The 22,220-nt window shown below is 39.5% G+C and overlaps 1 protein-coding gene across 1 annotated transcript; it reads right to left on the reverse strand.

Moving 5' to 3' along the window:
- Positions 1–1,538: 1,538 nt before the first annotated feature.
- MTAP (methylthioadenosine phosphorylase) lies at positions 1,539–21,902 on the reverse strand (the record flags this gene model as incomplete). Its single annotated transcript, XM_010177291.2, has 6 exons — positions 1,539–1,682; positions 3,208–3,447; positions 6,809–6,911; positions 12,595–12,762; positions 15,173–15,231; positions 21,791–21,902. Coding segments are annotated over 6 exons (826 nt in total), but the record flags the coding sequence as incomplete, so codon positions are not given.
- Positions 21,903–22,220: the final 318 nt, after the last annotated feature.

Genomic DNA, 22,220 nt, shown 5'->3' on the forward strand with positions numbered 1-22,220 from the left:
TCCCTGACATTCTGTGATTCTGTGAACTGGATACAGATTCCTTAGTACCTAAGCAGCATTATATACTTGGGAAATTTCCTTGCATGTCAGCATGATCAAAGCAGCTGAAGAATACCTAGCAGATTTTTTAGATTATTTGTTCAAACGATTTTTTTTTCTGTTGTCTCCCTTATCCAACCATGACACAACTTCCTAAAGACTGTAAAGGGGAAAGGAAAAAGTTAATTGTCTCTCGAATGTTTAAAGGGGACATTAAAATAGCTGTTTCAGATATCTAGGTGAGGAAGAGTTATAGACATAACTCTTATGTCTACACTCTAATAAAAGGTAGGTTTTCTACTGAAGAATCAGCAAAAGACTCATTTGAAGGATTTGGGTTGCACCTCCACAAACCTGACCTGCTGAAGTATGCTTAGAAGTGTGTGGGGTGAATTTTGCTTAATATGTCTTTTCTTGGAAACAAAACTAAAAATTTGATCCAAATCAGAAGACACTGAAGAATTTTACAGCACATACACTTCCGTGGATATCTGAATTTTATGGACACACTTTCAGGTATATGAAGATATGATTTGTATCTGTGTTCATCTTTCTTACCTATTCAATTTTCAGTCAACACAGTGATTCTCAGAAAAGAGAAAGAAAGAAACTAATAGAGCAGTTATCAGAGACTGGACTCTCAAAAGTTTCCCTCAGCAGGCTTCCTCCTTTTCAGACAGCTGCTGCTTCCACTAACAGAAATCCTTGTGGCCCACTGCTGTCTGCTCTGTGTCTTTCAAATTCCAATTCTCTTTTCCTGTCTCCCACACCATCTCACTTTAATCCTCAGTTGCTCTCACACTTCATGTTCTTGTACTCTCGGAAGTGGCTGCTTGTCACAAAAAGTGTGTTGAGAAGTTGTATAGGCATTCAAACTATTTTAACATTGTTCTTTACCTCTATGCTGTAGCAAGAAACAAATCCCAAGCATACCTGTCTAAGCATACTCTTGTCTAAGAAAAATTCTGCCTAAAAATTCCCTCAAAAATATCCAATATATTTTGAAGTGTTTTTCCTTTCTTTCCTCCCCACCCCCAAGCACTGTGGATCTGAAACCTGTGGGAGAACACAGTTCTAATAATTTCAAACTGGTTATTACCCATATCTTGTAGCAGACTCCTCTCCTTCTAGATATTAAAGAGCATAATGTTTTTGGTTTGGTTCAAGTCTTCTCCATTTGGCTCTCCATTCTTCCAAGATCTAAGCAAAAGCTGAGTAGAGGCACAGGTTTTTAATTTGGATACTCACAGGAAGGATAACACTCCATCAACCATATAAAGATGTCCTGATTTTTTTTTACCTTTTGTAACACTTCTGTAAAACTGAAACTATGTCTTTGCAATAAAGCTTGTGAGAGTCTTAATGAATTTGTTTGCTCATCTCAAATGGTTTTGGTTTGTTGAAGTATCTACTCTAGGAAGTTATAATTTAAGCAGAAACATCTTGGAACATACATGTATATTATATGTATATACGCATACACTGTCCCCTGTACTCACCAGCGACATGTGTGTACTTACTTTCAGGGTGTGCAGAGTGTCGGTCCATTCCATGGAACCTATCTGAGGTATAGCAGTAAGGAGTATGCTAGTAGCCTTATTTGCATTCCCTTTCAGCGTCTTTAAAACTTTATCCACTGAAACCTAGAAATACAATAAAACTGAGTGGTATCTCTCAATTTTGATGGCACACATTTTAAACATTCAAATGAACTAATTTAACTTGTACATCTCTAAGTGAAAATCTTGGTGAATGGAGTTAAATCCAGTTGGTTGCCAGCCACGAGTGGTCCCCAGGGCTCAGTATTGGGGCCACTCCTGTTTAACATCTTTATCAATGATCTGGATGAGGGGGCTGAGTCCACCCCTCAGTAAGACGACATCAAGCTGGGTGGAAATGTTGATCTGCTTGAGGGTAGGGAGGCTCTGCAGAGGGATCTGGACAGGCTGGATGAGTTTCAATAAGGCCAAATGCCAGGTTCTGCACTTTGGCCACAATAACCCCTGGCAGTGCTACAGGTCTGGGGAGGAATGGCTGGAGAGCTGTTCAGCAGAGAGGGACCTGGGGGTGTTGATAGGCAGCTGAACATGAGCCAGAAGTGTAACCAGGTGGCCAAGAGGCCAATGGCATCCTGGCCTGGATCAGGAATAGTGTGGCCAGCAGGAACAGGGAAGTCATTGTGCCCCTGTACTCGGCACTAGTGAGGCCGCACCGCGAGTCCTGTGTTCAGTTTTGGGCCCCTCACTACAGGAAGGACATTGAGGTGCTAGAGTGTGTCCAGAGAAGGGCAACGAAGCTGGTGAAGGGTCTGGAGCACATGTCTTATGAGGAGTGGCTGAGAGAACTGGGATTGTTCAGCCTGGAGAAAAGGAGGCTGAGTGGAGACCTTATTGCTCTCTACAACCTAAAAGGAGGGTGTAGAGAGGTGGGGGTCGGTCTCTTCTCCCAAATAACAAGTGACAGGACGAGAGGAAACGGCCTCAAGTTGTGCCAGGGGAAGTTTAGATTGGACATCAGGAAAAATTTCTTTACTGAAAGGGTTATCAGGTATTGGAACAGTTTGCCCAAGGCAGTGGAGTCCCCATCCCTCACAGTATTTAAGAGTCACCTAGACATAGTGCTTAGGGATACAGTTTAGTCATGGTTTAGGGGACTTGTCAGTGTTAGATAAATGATTGGACTTGATGACCTTATAAGTCTTTTCCAAATGAGGTGATTCTGAGATTCTGTGAAAGGGTGAAGCCTTAAAATGCCACAATTGTTTTAGCAAGTAAAAAACTCTTTCCTCTGTGGGTATGTCTGATTGTTTTTACACAAGTGGGAGAACTAAAGCAGACACATAATTTTGCACAAAGCTGCAAAACAAAAAACACCACACCAATTACAGGAAGACAAGCTCATACACAGAGTTCACAAGCTTGACACACACAGACTCCCTGATTCAAACCAGAGGAGACAAAAGGTTTACTAGCAGTGAGGCAAGTTTATGAAAATGAATGAGGTAGCAATAATTGATTCTGTTCTTACTTTTAAAATTGTTCATCTGGAATAATGCAGTGATACTGATGTAAGAACAGATTTAGTTCAGTATGTGATCTCTTATACAAACCTACAGGTTTTCATCCAGACCCCTGAGGACAAGACCCAGAGGAAAAAAGCTTAACTCACTGCTTCTTCATGTTCCTTCCAGCAGTCGTAATCTGTTGCCATGGCAATACTTGCATAACTCATTCCAGCTTCTCTTGCAAGAATCACTTCAGGCACTGTGGTCATGTTGATAACATCAGCTCCCCAGCTGCGAAACATCAAGCTTTCTGCTCGAGAACTGAAACGTGGGCCTTCGATTGTGATCATTGTCCCTTTGGAATGACACTGGAGCCCAAGCTTCTTGGCAGTCTCAATAAGAACCTGCAAAATATGCCAATATTAGGACTGCTTTTGCATCCCATCAAAAAAGTTACATACCAGAGAAATTAGCTTTATACAAAGCAGTCAAGCTTCACATGGCTACAGCTGTCCAAAACCACGGATCAGTTACAGTTTCCTAATCCAGCAAGTGAAACTAATACTCCTACTAACAGGAATGATCTTGAAATAATCTGGTTTTGTTAGCATCAATTGGATTACTGTTTTCAATGCAGACCAAGAAGATTGAAAAACAGAAAAGTTTTGCATGATATTTAAACTGTGCTTACACTGAGAACAGAATGGTGAAAACACTCCACTGAGCACTACACTACCACATGGGTGGAGTTGAGCTGGTGAGACCAGTAATAGGAAATTTCCTTTTTGAAAGTAAAACTTTACAAGCTTATACTTCAGAGTACCCTGGGAATCTGCAGAGAAATTATTACCACATTTTCCCATGCCAGTGACAGCTGTACACTTTACATATACCATGTACTTCGCGTTAGTCTTTACAGTTCCAACAAGAACCTTGTATATGGCAGAATCATCATGACTTTCTCTCTTGGTACATGGCCTGGCTAACACTAGTTTATACAGTAGGAATAAGAGTGTACCAGCATGCATAAATGAGACTAGGACACCTGTAACTGTCCGGAGTAGGAAGGGGAAGAAAGTAACTAGGATGACATCTGTTTAAAATGACCATCAACAGAAAACAAAAGCTTGAAAACAAGTATAAAAGCAGCTGAAAAATTGTGACAGGACAGATCTTCATAACACAGCAGCAGTGAAAACCTAGACTGAAACACTAGAAGCTGCCTTCTCAGCATCATGACCTTCACACAGGCGAGGTGGACCAGCCTCCCTGCAAAATGCTGTGAGAAGCCTGCACTCCAGCTGGCTGGTTGACCCACCACACATGGGTGCAACAAGCAGCGATAGCTCCAGTCTGCTATGCAACCTTGCAGGGTGCTTCCTCGTTGGCGTGCGGATCAGTGGATTGTGTGGAGCAGCACAAGTACACATAAAGCTGGAATAACCGCATCTCTCACTGCAGATGGGTATAAGCAGGTAAACCTGCAGTCCCAAAACAGGGTGGGTGTGCATGTAACCCACATGTGCTGGGGAAGGGTACTTGTGCATGCATGTGTGAATGTGCATGTAAGCGTAAAGCAGAGTTTCCAGGCATTAGCCACATAAGGACACTAGAAATTTGTAAGTGTTTATTAACATGCTGTAAGTTAATCTAATATTAATCACAACTAATACTGTGTTTTATTGCTGATATTCATTCTCAATGTATGATTCACTGATTGCCAGTTACTTACACACTGTCAATAAATCAACAGACAACTCCAACTGTGATTTCATTTAAGTTGAGTAGAATTTCCCCAAAACTCTTTAAAAAGTTCCAACTTTATTCCCCATAAGATGCTGCAGTGAGTCCCAGTTTCTGAAAGCAGTAGTAACCAAAGCACCCTACATTATTCAAGTTTGCAGCTGAAAAGATAAACGCCCTTCAGATTCTCATTTAATTTACAGTGTATAAACCAAATAAAGCAGAGTATTTTAACAAATGTAATCTAATATAGTTTTCATATGTTTTAAAGCAAAATTTCTTAATTAGTCTATTACATTAACAATTTCGGCTTTGTTATTACTGCATTTTTCTATGAAATTCCCCTGAATTAGGATAAATTGGGCTGAAATTATCCCAACAATTTTCAGGGACAGTTCCAGGAAAAAAAATCAAGTCACTTTTATCTACTATTTTCAAATGAAGTGAAAGTATCCCTTTTCAGCCTCGCTAAGAGCTCAAAACCACATGTTCTTTAAAACATCTGTTAGGCTGATTAAAACGCATAGGCTAATGAGATAATGATCACATGTGAGACTGGGAAGTACCTAAATGTTTTTTCTCTGTTTGAAAAGGAGCATTTCTCTGTTGGTTTTGCAAAAAATTTAATACCCAAAGAACACCGTCTCTAGCTACTTAACAATTGAATGAGAACTAGCCTTGGCATATGTTTCTATAACCTCAGGAAATACCTTGTGCATTTTTTTAAAAAACAAGAAAGAGCCACAGTGTGAAGTACTGCCAATCACTTCAGTAATAATACTCTTGTTGCATGAAAAATGCAAGGTATTTTGCATAATTTGCTGCTCAACAGAAGATGGGCAAAAGCATGCACATGTATAATATGTAGTGGCTTGTTTCCTCATGAGATTTAAAAAGTCTACTTTGATGCTAAACACCTTGATTCCCAGTGTACCGAAGCATGCTTCTTCTAACAGTGCTGTGGACCTGCTGGTGGATATCTCAAAACCACACTGTGTCTGGACAATTAACAAAAATAGCCTATAATGACACTGAAGGGAACTGGTGACAAGAGCAGAATAGCTCAGTAGTACAAATACTTGTACATGCTCTGGGTACAGATTGGGCCACCTGCTTCACAATTCAGCTTTGTCCTGCTCAGTGGAGTAACTGACGGCACAGAGACCAAGTCTCCCAGATGGATGTGACTGATTCTGTAAGCACTGCTGTGCCCCTGGAGAATGTCCCTCCTTGCAGCTTCTGATCAGAGCATTTCACAACAGCACAAAATGCACAGTTCACCTTACCTGTTCCTCAGGTCTAAGAATACACTAAGAGGGCATACTTAATCACAGATACACTCCTCCCAGAAGCTTATACACATGTTAAAAAACCAGAGCCATGTTTCACAATTTTTAGTCTGAGTGTTTTTGAAGCCTGAAAATCTCGAAGTGACAAAACTGAGAGCAGCAGTTAAGAAAAAAAAGCCTACTGAAATTTGGCTTGTTTCTACATTTATCATCCTTTAAACTAAGCCTTGACCCTCCACCACCCCCCACTGCTACAATGCACAAAAGCACAAATGCAATACTGTAATTTCTTTGAAAGCTAAAGCACTACTTATTTAATTATTTGTATTAAATACGTAGAGTGTCTCTACCATAGGGGCAGTTTTATTCAGAACAAAAAGGAACTAATTCCTAATTCTGTCTTCTTGCTTTGTCCACTTAGTGGCTCTCTTGGCTTGCTACCTGCTAAATAAGGATCTTTTGTCCTGTTATTAAGACTCTAGGAAAATCTAGGTTGCCAACTGACATCTTCTGCATACCTCATTTAGGAAGACAGCTCCTGTAGACACGAGATCTTTCACTTCCCATGCCTTCCAAATGTTACATTTTTCTTTAATACCATGACATACCTCAGAAACAGGGATAAAGAAGTGCAGATTGACTCCGTATTTTACGAATGCATAATTAGACTACTATACCATTAAAAAGCACCATAAAAATAACGTTTCTAAATAGTGTTACAAAATTCACTAACCTCTCTGGTTTTAGTGCAGAATGGCTCTGCCATTGGAATATGACATACTCCTGAATGAGTGGAATGCTGTCCATCATATAAAGTACAATGCCTTTTAGTTGTCCTAGAAAAGCAGAAAACATGCTCAGAGAGAAGAACAGGGAGCAAACAGAAGAGAAAGCAAGAAATTTACACAAATCCCAAACCACAGCATTCCTGGAAGGGAAAATAAATATTAGTATGATATTAATGACCCATGTAATCCAGTTTTGCCTCTGTACAAGCCTTTCAGAATGGAGCTCAAGAGTATAAACCCATTACTCCAGTAGAGCGCTGTCAATAAATTAGAGAAAATCTACTACTAACAAGATGCTGAAATGCTGATTTGTTCCTCAACGACACGAACAGCCAGATTATGCTGCAATTCTACCCAAAATAAATCAGCTAAATTTAAGTGAGACAAGTAATCTCTGGGAAAAAAGAGCACAGTAAGCTTTCAGGAAGGGAATAAATCAAGCCTGAATTACCACAAAGCTAGTCAAAATAGACCTTGTTCATATAATTGCATTCCTACACTGAAAGGATTTGAATTTATAGGAACAGCTTCCTGAAGAAGAGAGGTGTGAATTCAGGCAGAAAAACCCTGGAACAGGATGTCCTCATATTCTCAGAAAGATTACACAGATGAATTGGCAGCTTGCAAGTAGAAAAATCCCTTTTCTCCCTTCTTCCTACTGAGAAACTGTTCCTTCCACGGAAATAGCCAAACATGCTGCAGAAATTACCATCTAGTATGCCATATTGACAACTACTGCATCTGTTACCCGTTATCACTTTACCTTCAAATGCACTGCCTCAAGCTAATTCTGCCAAGCGGATGTCAAAAACCCTCCAGAAAAAAATTCTTCGAGACATTTCCTTCTTCCCCCTAGTGTGTCACATATTGTACTTTATAGGAGAAAAGTAAGGCAACAGCCAAATTCAACCCATGGTTAAAATACAATATTTCTGCTGGTAATACTGCTCACATCAGTTCTCTACCCAAGTCACCAGCAAAAATTTAAAAGACAATTCTAAATAAAAGTTACATGTTAAGATTAGATTGGGGGGGGAAATAACCAATAGAGTAGCCTTAAGGATGAGGTTATAAAACAGAAAAAGAGATCAGCAAATTAAAAACATATGCAAAATGGAAAGCAGCTATTAAAATCAGTTGAAACACTAATATTAATCTTTCCTTTATGGGATACTGAGGACCTGCAAATAGAACACATCTGATTTTACACACTTATTTTTTCATGCCTGCTAATGAATTGTTTAGAATTGCAGGAAATGTGAAAAGTCATAATTAATTTCCTGCATTACAGTATTTCAAATGTTGTTAGTCAGGCCCTTTCACTCAGAAAGCTCCGAGGAAAGATCACACATGTACAAATACTAATCTCTAACTTTCAGATACACTATGTTCTTTGGAGACAACAGCCACATCACTACATGGTCTAAATAAAGAAATCCCACTATGTTTAGCAGGACCATACATACAAAATGCATGGGAATAAATAACAACAGTAAGACCTATGACTTCTCTGAGCAATGGATCACACGCATTTGCTCTCAAGAGTGCAACAATTTCTCTTGCCAGGTGACATACCCGTAAGTTGCTAAGCTTAGAGTAAGAATAAAGGCAGGAGTTGGCCATCCTGATATGTCTCACTCACCTGCCTGCAAGGAACAGGGCAGCAGCATGTAATTTTCAATTCCGCAATACCATTTTCTCTGAATATCTCGTAGAGAGAATGAAGGTTACAGAATCACAGTTGCTTTCCTTGCCTTACTCTCACAGAGACCAAGAGCAAAGGACAGTAACTGCCTAAGCGTCCTCTCATTACAGGACTTTCAAGACCTTCCCCCCCACGTACTCTTACGGAGCCAGAAGGAAAAAAGAAATAAGGACCTCAACAGCAACTCTTCAAAGACAGTCTGCTCCTTAGATCTCACAGTTTTAAATACGGAGAAGCCTGCACGGTCTCCATCAGAAGAGCCCGCTTAACAACAGAACATATAAATGTTATAAAATTGTCTGATTTTTTACATAAAAACAGGAAAAAGACACCAAGTGCCTGCCTAAAAACTAGCTACACTACTCATAGTAGAAGCACCCAATCCAGAAGGATCAAAGATAGCACAAAGGGAAAGTACAGAGATACTTCCAGTCAGGGAGATCAGAAGCAGCACCTGAAAGCACTGGACTGATAACTACAAGCCAGCAGGTAAGGGGCTGCATAGCTCTTGCTGGCCATCTGACCTCTGGCAGGGCCCTATGAAGAACCCTCACCAGACCTTCATGCTGCCTCTATGCCTAAGAGTTGACAGCAGTACAGGAGAAAAGGGAGTTCTTTCCCTGGGAAAGAGGTATGTATGTTTTTATGTAAAACTGCTTGTACATCAAGCTCAAGGAGATCGTGGTACTCAGCACAAGTAAACTGTTGCACTGTTGCATAGTTTTGCCATGCCTTCCTTGCCCTTACTATGTTCTCAAATTCAAAGCTGCACATACTGCAATTTTGAAGATGTCCCCAGAGTTTATATTCCCCACCCTGCAGCAACAGCCACAGTTTTAATCAGACTTTAATCTGTAAAGTATGTTTTGCTCCTTCATTTTGACTTTGTCACAGTAATACAAGATTTTTTGGCAATGCTGACTATCACTGATGCTAGGAAGCAAAATTCAACCCAAACAAGTAAATAAACCAATCATTTCCATCTGTGACAAATAGTTCTCTATCACCTTCATCATCACCTTGCCTTTCTTCCCATAGTGCTGAATTATCAACAAGCTATTAGCAATTAAAGAACAAAATGAAAATTTACACTGGCATCTGCTGTATAAAGAGCAGTCTTAGCATGCTCTGCCTCTTCAGGGACATTGAAAGAAAATTCTTCCATGAAAATATTTTACAGAGTGTAATAATACTGTAATAATTGTAGTGGTGTATGTGACACAAAGAATTCAACCAATAAATTTGGCATCTGCTACAGGATTTCTTTTTATGAAGCTATTTTCTGCATCTTCCTGACTCAGCTGAGTCATCCAAGTAAGCAGTTACCTTTTTACTCTTCTTTTCCTAGCAAACATCAGCAGCAAAACGAACAGTATTAAAAAGACCCTAATCAGTCTGATCTAGCCAGCTGACTAACAGCACTGTAATAAAGTAACAGGAGGCAAAGGCATAAAAAAAAATCTTTCTTATTTTTTTTAGGCACTTGTTCCAAAGAAGAGAACAACTACTGTAGCTGATACTACTACCTGTAGTTGCTTTTGGATTTGGAAGTAGGGAGAACATTATGTAAATATTCTGGTACTTAATTAACAAAATGTATCTTTTACTGTTTGAATACATACACTAATAGATAAGCATGAAGAAAGCAGAGACTATATACAAAATCAAACACTTACTAGGAATGCTAATGATCTGGAAAATTGAGCTCTCAGAAGTTTGGAAATGCTATATAGTTCTAACTACCCCTATTCAGTGTTCCTCACTTTTAAGTCAAAACTATGCCCTAAACTAGGCAGAAGTCCTACACAGCTCCATAAATTGAGATCCTGTCATTAATATTACAGTATGCATGCCCATGGAGAGCAAATTACAATTGCTGCCTACAGCTTTCTGTTCAATTCTAGCTCTTCTCCCATTCCTCTTCTTGCTTCATACCTGAGAGGAAAACAAGGATGTGCTCCCTTCTGAGAACAAGAGCCCAGATGCCAAAAAGTACCTGGACACCTAGAAGGCACTGATTTTAATGGCAGCTTGAGTAAATCCTTCCCACCTAGACCCAAGCCTCTTTTCTACGTAGTGCCTAGCATGGGTTAATCACTATATAGAAGCCAGGGTACCTTTCGAGAAAAATAACCAACTGCTTTTGCAGCTTTAACCAGTACCTTTTGCCCAAGACAGCTGACATAGTCTATTTGCAGGACCCTGATCTTTCTTTAGAAGGTTTTTCAGAAAAATTGCATCTTTTCAGACTTTGGTGGACAATTAATCCATCTGGTCTCATCAGACAAATACAGTGATTTGTTCTATAACCTTTTTTTTTTAATTCTTCTTAAAAGAGGTACGTTCCTAAAACCCAAAGTCAACCAAGCTGATTATTTCCTTTCCAGCTCAGAAGTGATGATGCAGACTGGCAAGTGCTGGGAAATTTAAAGCTGTGGAAAGAGATTAGGTAGCTTCAAAATGAATTGTTAATTTTAATAATGACATTTTGGATGAAGGATGGTCTCAGATTTCATATCTGGGTTTGTTTCCTGATTCTGTTAATGTCCTTCTGTTTGACCTCTGCCGAAGTTAGTTTGTTCATACTTCCACCCCTCATCCCTAGCAGATAGTAACTACAATCATTCCAACTGTTTCTTTTTTAAAACTGCAGGCTTTCTGGGTCAAAGGCTACTTCTTACCAAGCATGCAATTGACAACTTAGCGGGGCCAGGCTCCCCTCACCTACCTAAGAGTCTGCTAGATGATAATGCTGTCAAAATAACTGCTATTTTACTCAAAATCATCCAAACCATGTACCAAAGTATGTTTAATATTTTTCCTACATAAATCAGTATAGATACTAAAATTACTAATTTTTCAAGTACTACTGGCAGAGTAAGGATGATTATGATTTAATCTGTACAAAGTGATCAGCCTAAATACTTTTAAGACTTAAAAACCCTCCCCAAAAACAACCAAAAAAAGACCACTGTCAGCAATACAGCTGCTCTCCACTCATAAACCAACTCTAGTTAATTACAGGAAGCAGTTTATATGGGGCTTGCTCCTGCAGGCTACTCAGTCATTTAGATACAGTGTACTCAAAACTCATTCTCTTACAAGAAAAAGCATTTCAGTTACACGCACAAAAATGTCAGTAAGTCAAAACTTCAATAGCACTGCGCTGCAGAGAACAAATCTAGGTAAACACCTTCAATTGTCAATGAAATATGGCCAGAAGCCCCACAAAAGCACAAAGAACCTGCATAAATAATTCCAAACATTTGACATTGGGTGGAATACACAAATAAGACTCCGAGGTATAGTACACCTATAAGGACTACTAATACATTTACCTCTTAAAACGTGCATCTATACTTTTTAAGTATTCGGTGTAGTTGGTGATCTTTAAATGTAGCTTTTTTTTCCCCCCATTTGCTTGATTTTTTCAAAACATCAAGGAGGGGAGGACAGATTGGGGTACACTTTCAAAAAAAAAAAACAACTTCCTTATGATTCTTAGCAAATAAAAAATGTTAGTATCTATCCTTGCTTTAGAACAACCTCCTCTCTTTTCCCACTGTTGAATTTATCTCTTTTTTGTAGAGCCTCATTATTACAGCATATGTTTTCCTGTGTGACTCCTACTACGCTTTCTTGCACCTCTCCATCTCATTTCAGATTCTTCTTAAGGCTTAGAATGGCCTGTGCTCTTATCCATATTCTTCCCTCACATTTGAGAATAGGAGATGTCCGCTCTTCAGAAGACTCTTCCCAAGGAGCTGTACTTTAGTTCATTCAGGGCCTTTCTTCAAAGCCTGGTATTTCTTCTATGTCTGTTAGAGCTTAACTTCCTGTAATCTTGTTCCTGTTTCCTATCTTGTCTTCTTGTATGAATCTCACTTTTCACCATAAGAACTCAGGCTACCACCTCATTCTACAGTAACTTAATTTAACGTTAACATGTTATTATATGGTTTAAGCCCACTTGTTCCTTTTTCTCCCTCAAAACTAAGAACACCATTAAAACCAAATGTTACTCACCTGTCAATGAACTGGTCAATTATGACAAGATCACCAGGCTGTATTTCCTCTCGTAATGAACCACAGGCAGTAGTCACTAATACATGCGAACAATTTTCTTCTTTTAATGCCCAGATATTGGCACGGTAATTGATGTTTGATGGCATAATAGTATGATGCCTTCCATGTCTGCCAAGATACATGTTGCAAGAGAGTAAAATAAATCATACTGAAATTGCCTTCCTTCGCCCAGATAAAGAGAACTCTAGGAAATGTAATTTCCCTAACAACATTGGAAGTGGAACTGATACTTTCAGCTACTTCCAATGTAGCTTGTTTTCCTAACTGTATTAAGGCTCTCTCAGTTATTTGGTTTAAGATGTAGTGGTGTAGTTTTCTTTTCAAATGCAAAATTTTAAAGTTCAAGACTGTAATGAAAAGAATCTTGAAAATACAATCCAAATCTACTTTAGCAGCTTAAAGAGTACAAAAAGCATTTTTCTTTGAACCTTTTAAGTCAGTTCCATAGATTCTGAAAACCCAGGTGTAGCAAATTAAATCTTCCATACACTACAACAAGTTTGTAAGATTTATATACACCCCTACAACTGCTGTTTGTACTCTCCCACCCAGAAGAGAGTGGCACATCACAGGAAATGAAAAACAGAAAGAACACACTGTTTTAATCTTTTACCTTCCCAAAGAAAACAGTAGAATCATCACATTTTTCTCTTTTGCTCTTAAAATGATCTGACAGCTTTCATAAATTAGAAGAATGACTTCACATTGTACCAGTGTATTTTTTCACTGAGACAGGAAATAGTTAAATCTTATAAGCACATGCTTTGTATTACCTCTGTAAACCCTACAGAGGTACATCACTCACATAATGATTAAACACATGTAAAAACTATTTTCAACCATGTAAAAGGAATGGAGGAACTTAATTTCCCAACTGATTCTTTCACAGAGACCACAAGGTCTTAAGAACTTGATCAGCTGGGAACTGGAAGTTGCACACAACACAACCAAGCACTGACAGGCAGGATTCCCATGTTGCCACTAGCATTTCTGATAAGCTACTAGGCATGTAGATTTATTGTTTTATGTTGCAGTTGTTGTCATGATCCTCTTCTAGAATATACATACCCCCCCCCCTTTTTTTTTTATATTTGACATTCACTCTTGTTATTTTTCCCAAAACACAAAGTGGAGTTACAGGTACCTTAGCCCCAAAAGTAAACTCACGAGGGTTCTATGTGAATGGTCATAAATCTCAGTGAGGATGTAAATGATAGCTGAGTTCTTCAGCCATCTGTAGCCCAAGGCCTGCTTTAATACAGCACAGCTACGAGACCTTGGCTTAGCATTTCATTTGAGAAAATGAGAAAAATATTGTTCAGGTGTAATAAAATACATCAGCAAAGTCCATGCAGGATAAGAAAAGTAAAACCACAGACAGAAGTGCAGTTGCAGACATGGTGACAGTCAGCAGCTTAACAGAAAAATACTGTCATGAAAAAAATCAGGGCCCCGAGTGTACCACTAGGTTGTAATTGTCCTGGTCAGCCTCACCCTGGGCTTCCACTCAAACAGCCAGTGCCCATGAACCTAGGTGCTCCTGCCTCTAAGCTCAAGCCCCAGCCTTGACTCCTGGCCCAAGCCATGTCACAGATGTGCCTGTCCCCAGTCCTGTCTCCTGGATGGCCTTCAGACCTATGCTGCAGTTTGTCTCCAGACCTGTTTTCTGGATGGACTTTGGACACATGCTGCAGTCTTGTCTCTGCAGCCCTGTCTCTGACCCCATCTCCTACTGCTCCTGCTTGGACTCCCTAGATGGATCCTGGAATTCATCATGATGAATCATGATTCATCATCATGGCTTGTGTGGAACTGCTGATGGACCCTGTTATGAGCACCTGACTCTGCCCAGATGCCGAGAACTGTGTTAGTATTCTTATGTTTAATCTAGTCGCGCACTGGTCCTAGATATCCACGGTTATATTAGTGTGAAATTTCCATGCCCTTATCTGTCGATGCTGCTTCCAGAGACTCTTCTGAGTATAGTAAGAAATATCTAAATAAGAATGACCCAGGGAGAGAGAACTACAGGGGATGCAGCCTAAGCATCCCCTGTAGGGGGGGATAAAGGTAACAGCCAGAGGACTGAATAATCAAAGGGAATGACGTGGAAGAGTCTACAGCAGCATGAGGGTTTCAGTTCATCTGGAAACAGGCAATTTCCCAGTTTCACAAAGGAAACTTGCAAACACAGGGAGGAAGGAAATGGATTATTGAGGTTGTCAGGCACCACCTACCTATCACCAGAGCAGGCAGCCTTGCAGGTTGCTGTTCTTACTAGTGCAGCACCCTGCACTGGATTTCTCTTTCCTAACCTAGATAGTATTTTAATTCTCTCAGTCCCTGCAATGTTAAACTTGTTCAGGAAAAATCCCAGACTTCTGCTGGACTTTGCTAGCAACTACACAGAGCAAGATGAAGTCAGAGTAAAAATTCAGTTCATCTAGTATAAAAAGAAAAAAACTTTTAAGAAAACTTTAAAACACAAAGTATAAACCCCCTTAAAATGCCCATTTACCTTGCCAACAGCACACAGTCCACATTTTTTATCTTTCCCAATATCAAAGCATCTGACGGCTGCAAAACAAGCAAGTAAGAGTGAGTCAGAGCCTGACAATCATATTACAAACTTTTAACCGCTACTTAAAAACAATCAGGATAGTTATGAAAGGAAATACCAGTTACCATGGTAGTCTCACATTTTCTTCAGCTCAGCTCTGTAATTTGATATGGCAGATTAGTAAAACAGTCTGGAACAGGAAGATCAAACTTGACACCAGAAGAATGATCAATTTTTCTGTGTTCATACTAACATTAATATTGCAGCTGCTTACTTTAGGCTTTGAAACAGTAACACTTCCAAATACTTCGTAACAGTATTTTAAACAGTGCTTACACAAATATGAAAAAAGAAGCATGTACACGTTGCCTTTTAATTGGTTAGCATGTCTCACTGTCTCCTGTAAACATTGGTTGCTTTTCGCTAAACAGGTGCCACTCTCTACTGAAAACCCTCTCCCAACAGAAATGACATTTAATCTGTCTTTTTCCATAATATTCCCCTCTTCTCTCCCGTTTCTAACATGGCCCCCTAGCTTACAGTAGGGGTGCGAAGAGAGGTTCTAGCCCCTCCAACCCATGCTTCACTCCCCTCCATCTTCCTGATAAACTCTCTTCCCTGCTGCTGGGAGTCCCACTTCTGGGAAGAGAACTGTGATACGACAGAGAACTTCTGGTACACTCGTGGCAGAAGCAGTATGGCTTTTGGTCAGCTCAGGGACCAGGAGACAGCATGCACTCTCCTCTCACAACTATATGACAAGGACATGCATTCCTCCTGACTAACCAGCCAGTCAGGAAGCTAGGGCACTTTGTTTTGAGCTGCCCAGCTTGGACACCTGGCTTGCCCTGGAGATGGTCATAGTGCCCATGCAGGGCAGCCCCTAAGTCATCAATCGCCACTAAAACAAATTAACTGCTCTGTGGGCTGTGCTCTGCTCCTGGGCTATATGCATAAAGGGATCTGAAATACATAATGCAAAGGGAAGACTCTGTTTAATTAGATGCTAAACCGCATTTGTGCTGAACAGCAGTGCAGTTGGATATTTTGCTTCTCCCGCTCAATTCAGAACAGCATGCATTTCACCCTTTTTATTGCAGTGTGGAAGAAAGCATAAATAAGCTGGAAGCCACTCTGTGTCAATCTCTCCTTCCATGCCCTGGCATTTAAAGCTGAAATAGCTGTTAACAAACTGATCACAAGTGTGTAAGTGTCTGGAAGGACTCACACATTTGCATTTGGAAATGTTCTCTTGCTTGCTACTTGATATAATTTTATTTGTATTTCAATGCCATCTGCAAGATTTCAATTAGCATTTAGTTTTACAGCTGTTAATTCTATTACACACTTGAAAATTGCAAAAAATAAAGTAATATGGGAGCCCCACATAGCTGCATTTTAGAGATACTAATTTCTAATTAAAACATAACTTTCTACTCCCTATTGCACAGCTCTTTCTGGACATTTTTAATGCCAAGTCTCTTAAAAGCACCATAATTTACTCAATCACCTAGGTTTAAGTTCTGCCAGACACAGATTTACTACTTTTTTTATATATAAAGGGAATGTTCCAGAAAATTTATTTTTAGAACCGTAGTGTATTCTGACTTCTTTTTAAAAGTTTCCATTTAATATTAACCTATTGACATTTACGCATTTAATCTATTTACCCTAATTTATGCATACTCCTTGAACTAGACATGGCTTTAAGAGTGAAAGGGCACAAAACTTGCCGTCTAGTTGCCAAGGCATTTTGATGTTGCAACATTCCATAACAATGAAGGTTCACAATAATTAGCACTTGGGGTTTGTTCTGTTTAGAGAGCACACATTTGCTGTATGAAGTTATTATGTTATTATGCAACTTAGCTCACAGTAGCATTCAAAAATAGTCCTAAACACTAAAGAAGACCTCAGCCAAAATTCCTTGTCTCCTATTAAAATGAAAAGTAGAGATCAGTAAGTTGAAGACTGGACCCTTTGCTTTACAAGTGACATTTATTGCAATCAATAGATTCAAGTTTATATCGATTTCTAAAAGATTTGGGGCGGAAAGGTGCAATTTAACTGTTATTTGATATTCATCTCCACCAGAGAACTCCACTGAATTCTAGCATATGCTGCTGGTGCAGCATGAATGCGACAGCTTTGAAATAAAACAGGCTTCAAAATCTAGTTGCAGCAGCAAAGGTTTCCTTCCCCATCTGCTGCCATCCTAGTCACTTCAAAAGGCTTCAGGCTGGCCGTGTAACAGGACCGGTTGTCACCTTTACACAAATTTCCACACAACACATTCAGGGCATCTTCCAGGTGACTGCCTGAATAGCATTCTTGCACATGACTCCTAGAAACACAGCAGAGGAAAAAAGAAAGGTTTGGGACAAAGAGTGTGCTGATAAATTATGAACTGACAGTTTAAGAATTTGCAGATACCGCATCATGAGTCATTAGAAGAGAGAAAATAAATCAGCATGTATAAAGTTACAAGGAAGTGAAAGAGACAGAAATTTCAAACTATGTGTTAATCACGTAACAGAACTAGTGTACACTTCCATTCTACTCTCTTTCTCCCACAAGTTCTTTTCAGTGCTGTACATGTCAGTATTTTCTATATTATACCAAATTTTTAATGCAATGAAAATAGTGGAGAGAGAAAAGAGAGAAAAGAAGGCTGCAATATTAGCAGCTGTAAGCATATTTATTTTTTTAAAAACTAATGTACTACATTTTCTCTACTATTACTAATGTAATTTGAAAGATCAAGGGAGGACCAATGCCAATATAGAGAATTGCAAAAATGCTCACACTCCTTTAAGCTTTTCCATATTTCACCTGAAAAAAATACTCCCACGTTCCCTAATGATGTAAGTTTTGTTATTAAATGATTCTTATGATTTCAGAAGACAGTTCAAGGAGTCTATATGAACAAAACGTGAGCTATTATTCTGCTTCTAAAAGTACAGAAACAGCATTAAGAGAACTTTTTTTGCTGTTGTCAAATGTAAAAGGTTACGAGGAACATCATCACCAGAAGGGTTTTCAGCTAAAAGTCTTTTGGCTATGTCCTTGACAAGAAACTTAAAAATCGAAATTTAAGGAAAGGATAATTGTACACTTTGCATTTTACAAGATAGAATGAAATGGACATACATTTTTTTACCATGCCTTGCATTTTCCTTTAGGTATTCAGACGTTCATTTTCATTCTTCCTAGTTCTGCTTGAACTAAGTAAGCTTGATGCTGCATCTCTAATTCTCTTGGCAATCAAAAGACCACAGTTCTGAACAGTTTATTTAGATTAAGCCCTTTACCTCTTAAAATTTAAGGCAGATTCTCTCTCCATTGATGCCACAGCTCCAAGAAAAATCATTTCATGGCAGAAAAATACCAATTTGGTTTTATTTCAGTAACAGTCAAGAATAAGATGCATCTTTAGAAAAAAACACTAACATAAACCACAAACTTCTAAACTTTTACAAGCACACTTAAAAGCCTCAGTAGCAAAATAAACAAACATTGATCCACCTAATGATACCAATTAAATTTGTGAGGTTTGTTTCTGCATCAACTTGAAGTCCATGAACTTGACCCACTCAATGCACTTTATGCCACTGTAACTTGTGGTCTAAGGCTGATCCTCCAGTTGCTCCACCAGGATGAAAATTGCATTCAAACACTTAAGGCAATTCAATGCAGGATTGAATCTACATAAAACAATCATCAGACTGATAGCCTGAGTTCTTAGGAATTCAGATCTATAGGAAGAGAGACAGGCCATTAGGGTAAGGATAAAAGCTCACTGTTTGGCTCTGCTCCCTTTCACAGATACGGATGTCTCACAGAGCTGCAGTTTTCCATCCAACTCAACTCAACAGTCCCAGTTCAGCTCACCTCAGTATCTAGAATCCATGCTTGGGTTCCTACCATGACATCTCAGTTATATCCCACCACCCCCATACACAGAGGCAGAATACTCACAGGATTTTTCTTTAAGTTGAGCCTATGCTAAATGCGTAATACACAAGCTCAGACACAGCTAGTCCATTGATAAAGGTTTCTCCCAAACCAAAACTGGCAACCAAGATTTATTTTCCCCTATTCATGTTGCATTCTGTGAAGAACACAGAAAAAAGACACTAGCTAAGCTGCTTCCTACATGAAATTTAAAAAGCCTTACACACTGACCAGAAGTGCAGGATTGAGGAAGCTTTTTCTATTCCCTTGTGCAGAAGCTCCTAGTTTTCTCAGTAATAGTAAACCCCGCTGTAGGCCACCTACCGCACTGCAGAATTTGAGCCTCCCAAATACTACTGCATCCCAGCACTGTGACAGAACAGCCCTCCAAATGCTGTGTTGCCACTGTGCCCTTAACTACAATCTGAACAGATCCCTGTAAGGGAAGAGAAGACTGTTTCACCCTTCCTGGATACGAAGGCTTCAGCTAATATCTGCTAAAAGCATAGTGCTACTTTTGCTTTGTGAGGTGGTCAGACACTGGAACAGGTTGCCCAAGGAGGCTGTGGATGGTTCCAGGTTCCAGGACTTCCCTCCCTGGAAGTGTCCAAGGCCAGGCTGGATGAGGCTCTGAGCAACCTGGTCTAGTGGAAGGTGTCCCTGCTGATGGCAGGGGGGCTGGAACTAGATGATCTTTAAGGTCCCTTCCAACCCAAACCATTCTATGATTCTATGTTGTGACCACCCATGACTCTCAAAAAGATAGGGAAAAGACTGGCTTAGCCAAACCAGCTGCCGTTAGTTGGTTAGTGGATTCTACTTCAGACCAGTGCTGGCTACCATTTGGAAAGCAGGGTATAGAAAATGGAGAAGGCAAGTTACCTTCATTCTCTTGTAGTTTGTTACACATTTTGAAGTATGGTGGAAAAGTCAAATGTGTTTTTCTGATTATGTTTTCTCCTCCCTTAATCTTTATCTCCTTCCCATTCTTGAATGACACGCACACAAGCTCCACTTGCTCTGCATTCTTACTTCCCCCTTAAACCATTTTGAATGGAGGCCCAGATTCAGATTTTCACTCTCAGTGCTGAGCTTTCTGGCAAGTTTCTACCCATAAAATGACTCTTGCTACCACATGCTAGATGTTTAATTGTATGTATACTAGCTTACACTGGTAGTTTTTGTAAGACACAATTCTGATAGCAATTATAAAGCACCTAGACTCACCTGATCTTAACACATTACAGAATACACGAGATACAGTTCTGTGAACTACCTGTGTCAACTAGAACTTCTTTCCCCCTCAATTTCCTGCCTATAAAACTCTCCCTCATCCTTTGTTGTGCCTGTTCCTACTACGAGTGCTTTGGGGCAGAAATTGTCCTTTACAACACACTCAGTACTGTTTTCCCGGTTTTGCTAGGATAGAGTTAATTTTCTTCTTAGTAGCTAGAAAGCGCTGTCTTGGTTTCAGTATGGGATTTGTTACAGAAAGGATGTTGATAATATACTAATGTTTTTATATGCTGCTGAAAGTCAAAGGCCTTCGTGTTTTGTTAGTCTGCAGGTACAAAGGACTTGGTGGGAGAAAAGCAAAGCAATTATCAAACCCCAAAGTTGGATTTTGGATGTGCCAATGAGATATTCCATATCATATAGTGCCATGTTCAGTATATTAATGAGGGTTGACCAGAAAGCTGGGGATTCTCTCGGGGATCGCTCGGGCTCACTCTTCCGGGACTGCAGTTTCAGGACTGTCTCTGCTCTGGGATCACTAGCTGGGGACAGGCGGGGCTTCGGTTGGTGGGTGGTGAGCAACTGCACTGTGCATCACTCATTTTCCTATTCTATCATTACTGTTATTATAATTAATTTTTAAAGTTTTATTTTATTTAAATTATTAAATTGTTTTTATCTCAACCCACAAGTCTCCTTATCCTTACCCTTCAATTCTTTCCCCTATTCCCTGGGTGGGGGGTGGAGAGTGAGCAAGCAGCTGTGTTTGGCTGCTAGCCAAATGAAACCACCACAACTGTGTACAGAGCAACACCTCTAGCCTCCACACTGTCTTAATGAGCAAAAGGGCTAAAAGCAGCATGAAGGAGGGTTGGTCAAGAATACCTGTGCCACAAAAAAAAAACCAAAACAGTTTCAGAGCTTCATTTTCAAATTAGTTTCAAATTATACAGTTATAAGCATGCCTGTAAGGAGAGCATTGGTATGTAAAGTGTAAATCAGTGGTTACAGGGAAAATGGTGGTCCATATACCTCAAAGGACAGTTTCCTGCAATTCAGAAAGGTTCCTGGAGTGATCTGACATATACTACAGGTCACACAACAGCACAAATTTGAAAAAGAGAGTTTGTCCTTCTTGACTGCAAATTCAGGACTGAGTTTGTACATTCATCCAATCTACAAAAGAGAGAGTCTCCTTTGCACATCATCTTTGTAACACCCTGTTTCTACAAACTCAGAATCACACAACACATAGCAACTAAACAGAAATAGTTTTGTGACAGTACCTCCTTTATGCATTCACTTAAGTCTGAAAATTCTTATAGCATAACAACAACATTAAAAGCAGCAAAAAATCTCAATAATAAAATAACAGGTTATACAGACCTTGCCATAAGGTGTATCAACATACTTTTCTGTTCTTCCTTCTAAGATATCCACATCATCCAGGCCAGTTCCACCAATAATTCCAATCTTACACAGAAAAGTACATATTAGTCTTCTTGAGGTTACACTCAGGGTAATAGCATATCTGAAAAACTAACTAGGCAGCTACAAAATGTATTTTCTGCTCGAGATTGGGCTAGACTACAGATCAACAAAACATAACATACCCAGCACAGTTTCCCAGAAAGGAAATTTCAAATGACTGATTTTAAACAATTGTGTTTAACTTGCTAATTTCTTATACTATGATTCTACTCTTTAAAAATACCAAATTAAAAAAGCTATGGAAAATGCACAAAGATGTGACAATTCACTCACAGTTAGTTAGGAATGCCTGTAATGAGTGAGAAATACCTGTATAAAGCATATT

Source organism: Antrostomus carolinensis, unplaced genomic scaffold (assembly GCF_000700745.2).
Source record: "Antrostomus carolinensis isolate BGI_N321 unplaced genomic scaffold, ASM70074v2 scaffold11781, whole genome shotgun sequence".
NCBI lineage: Eukaryota > Metazoa > Chordata > Aves > Caprimulgiformes > Caprimulgidae > Antrostomus > Antrostomus carolinensis.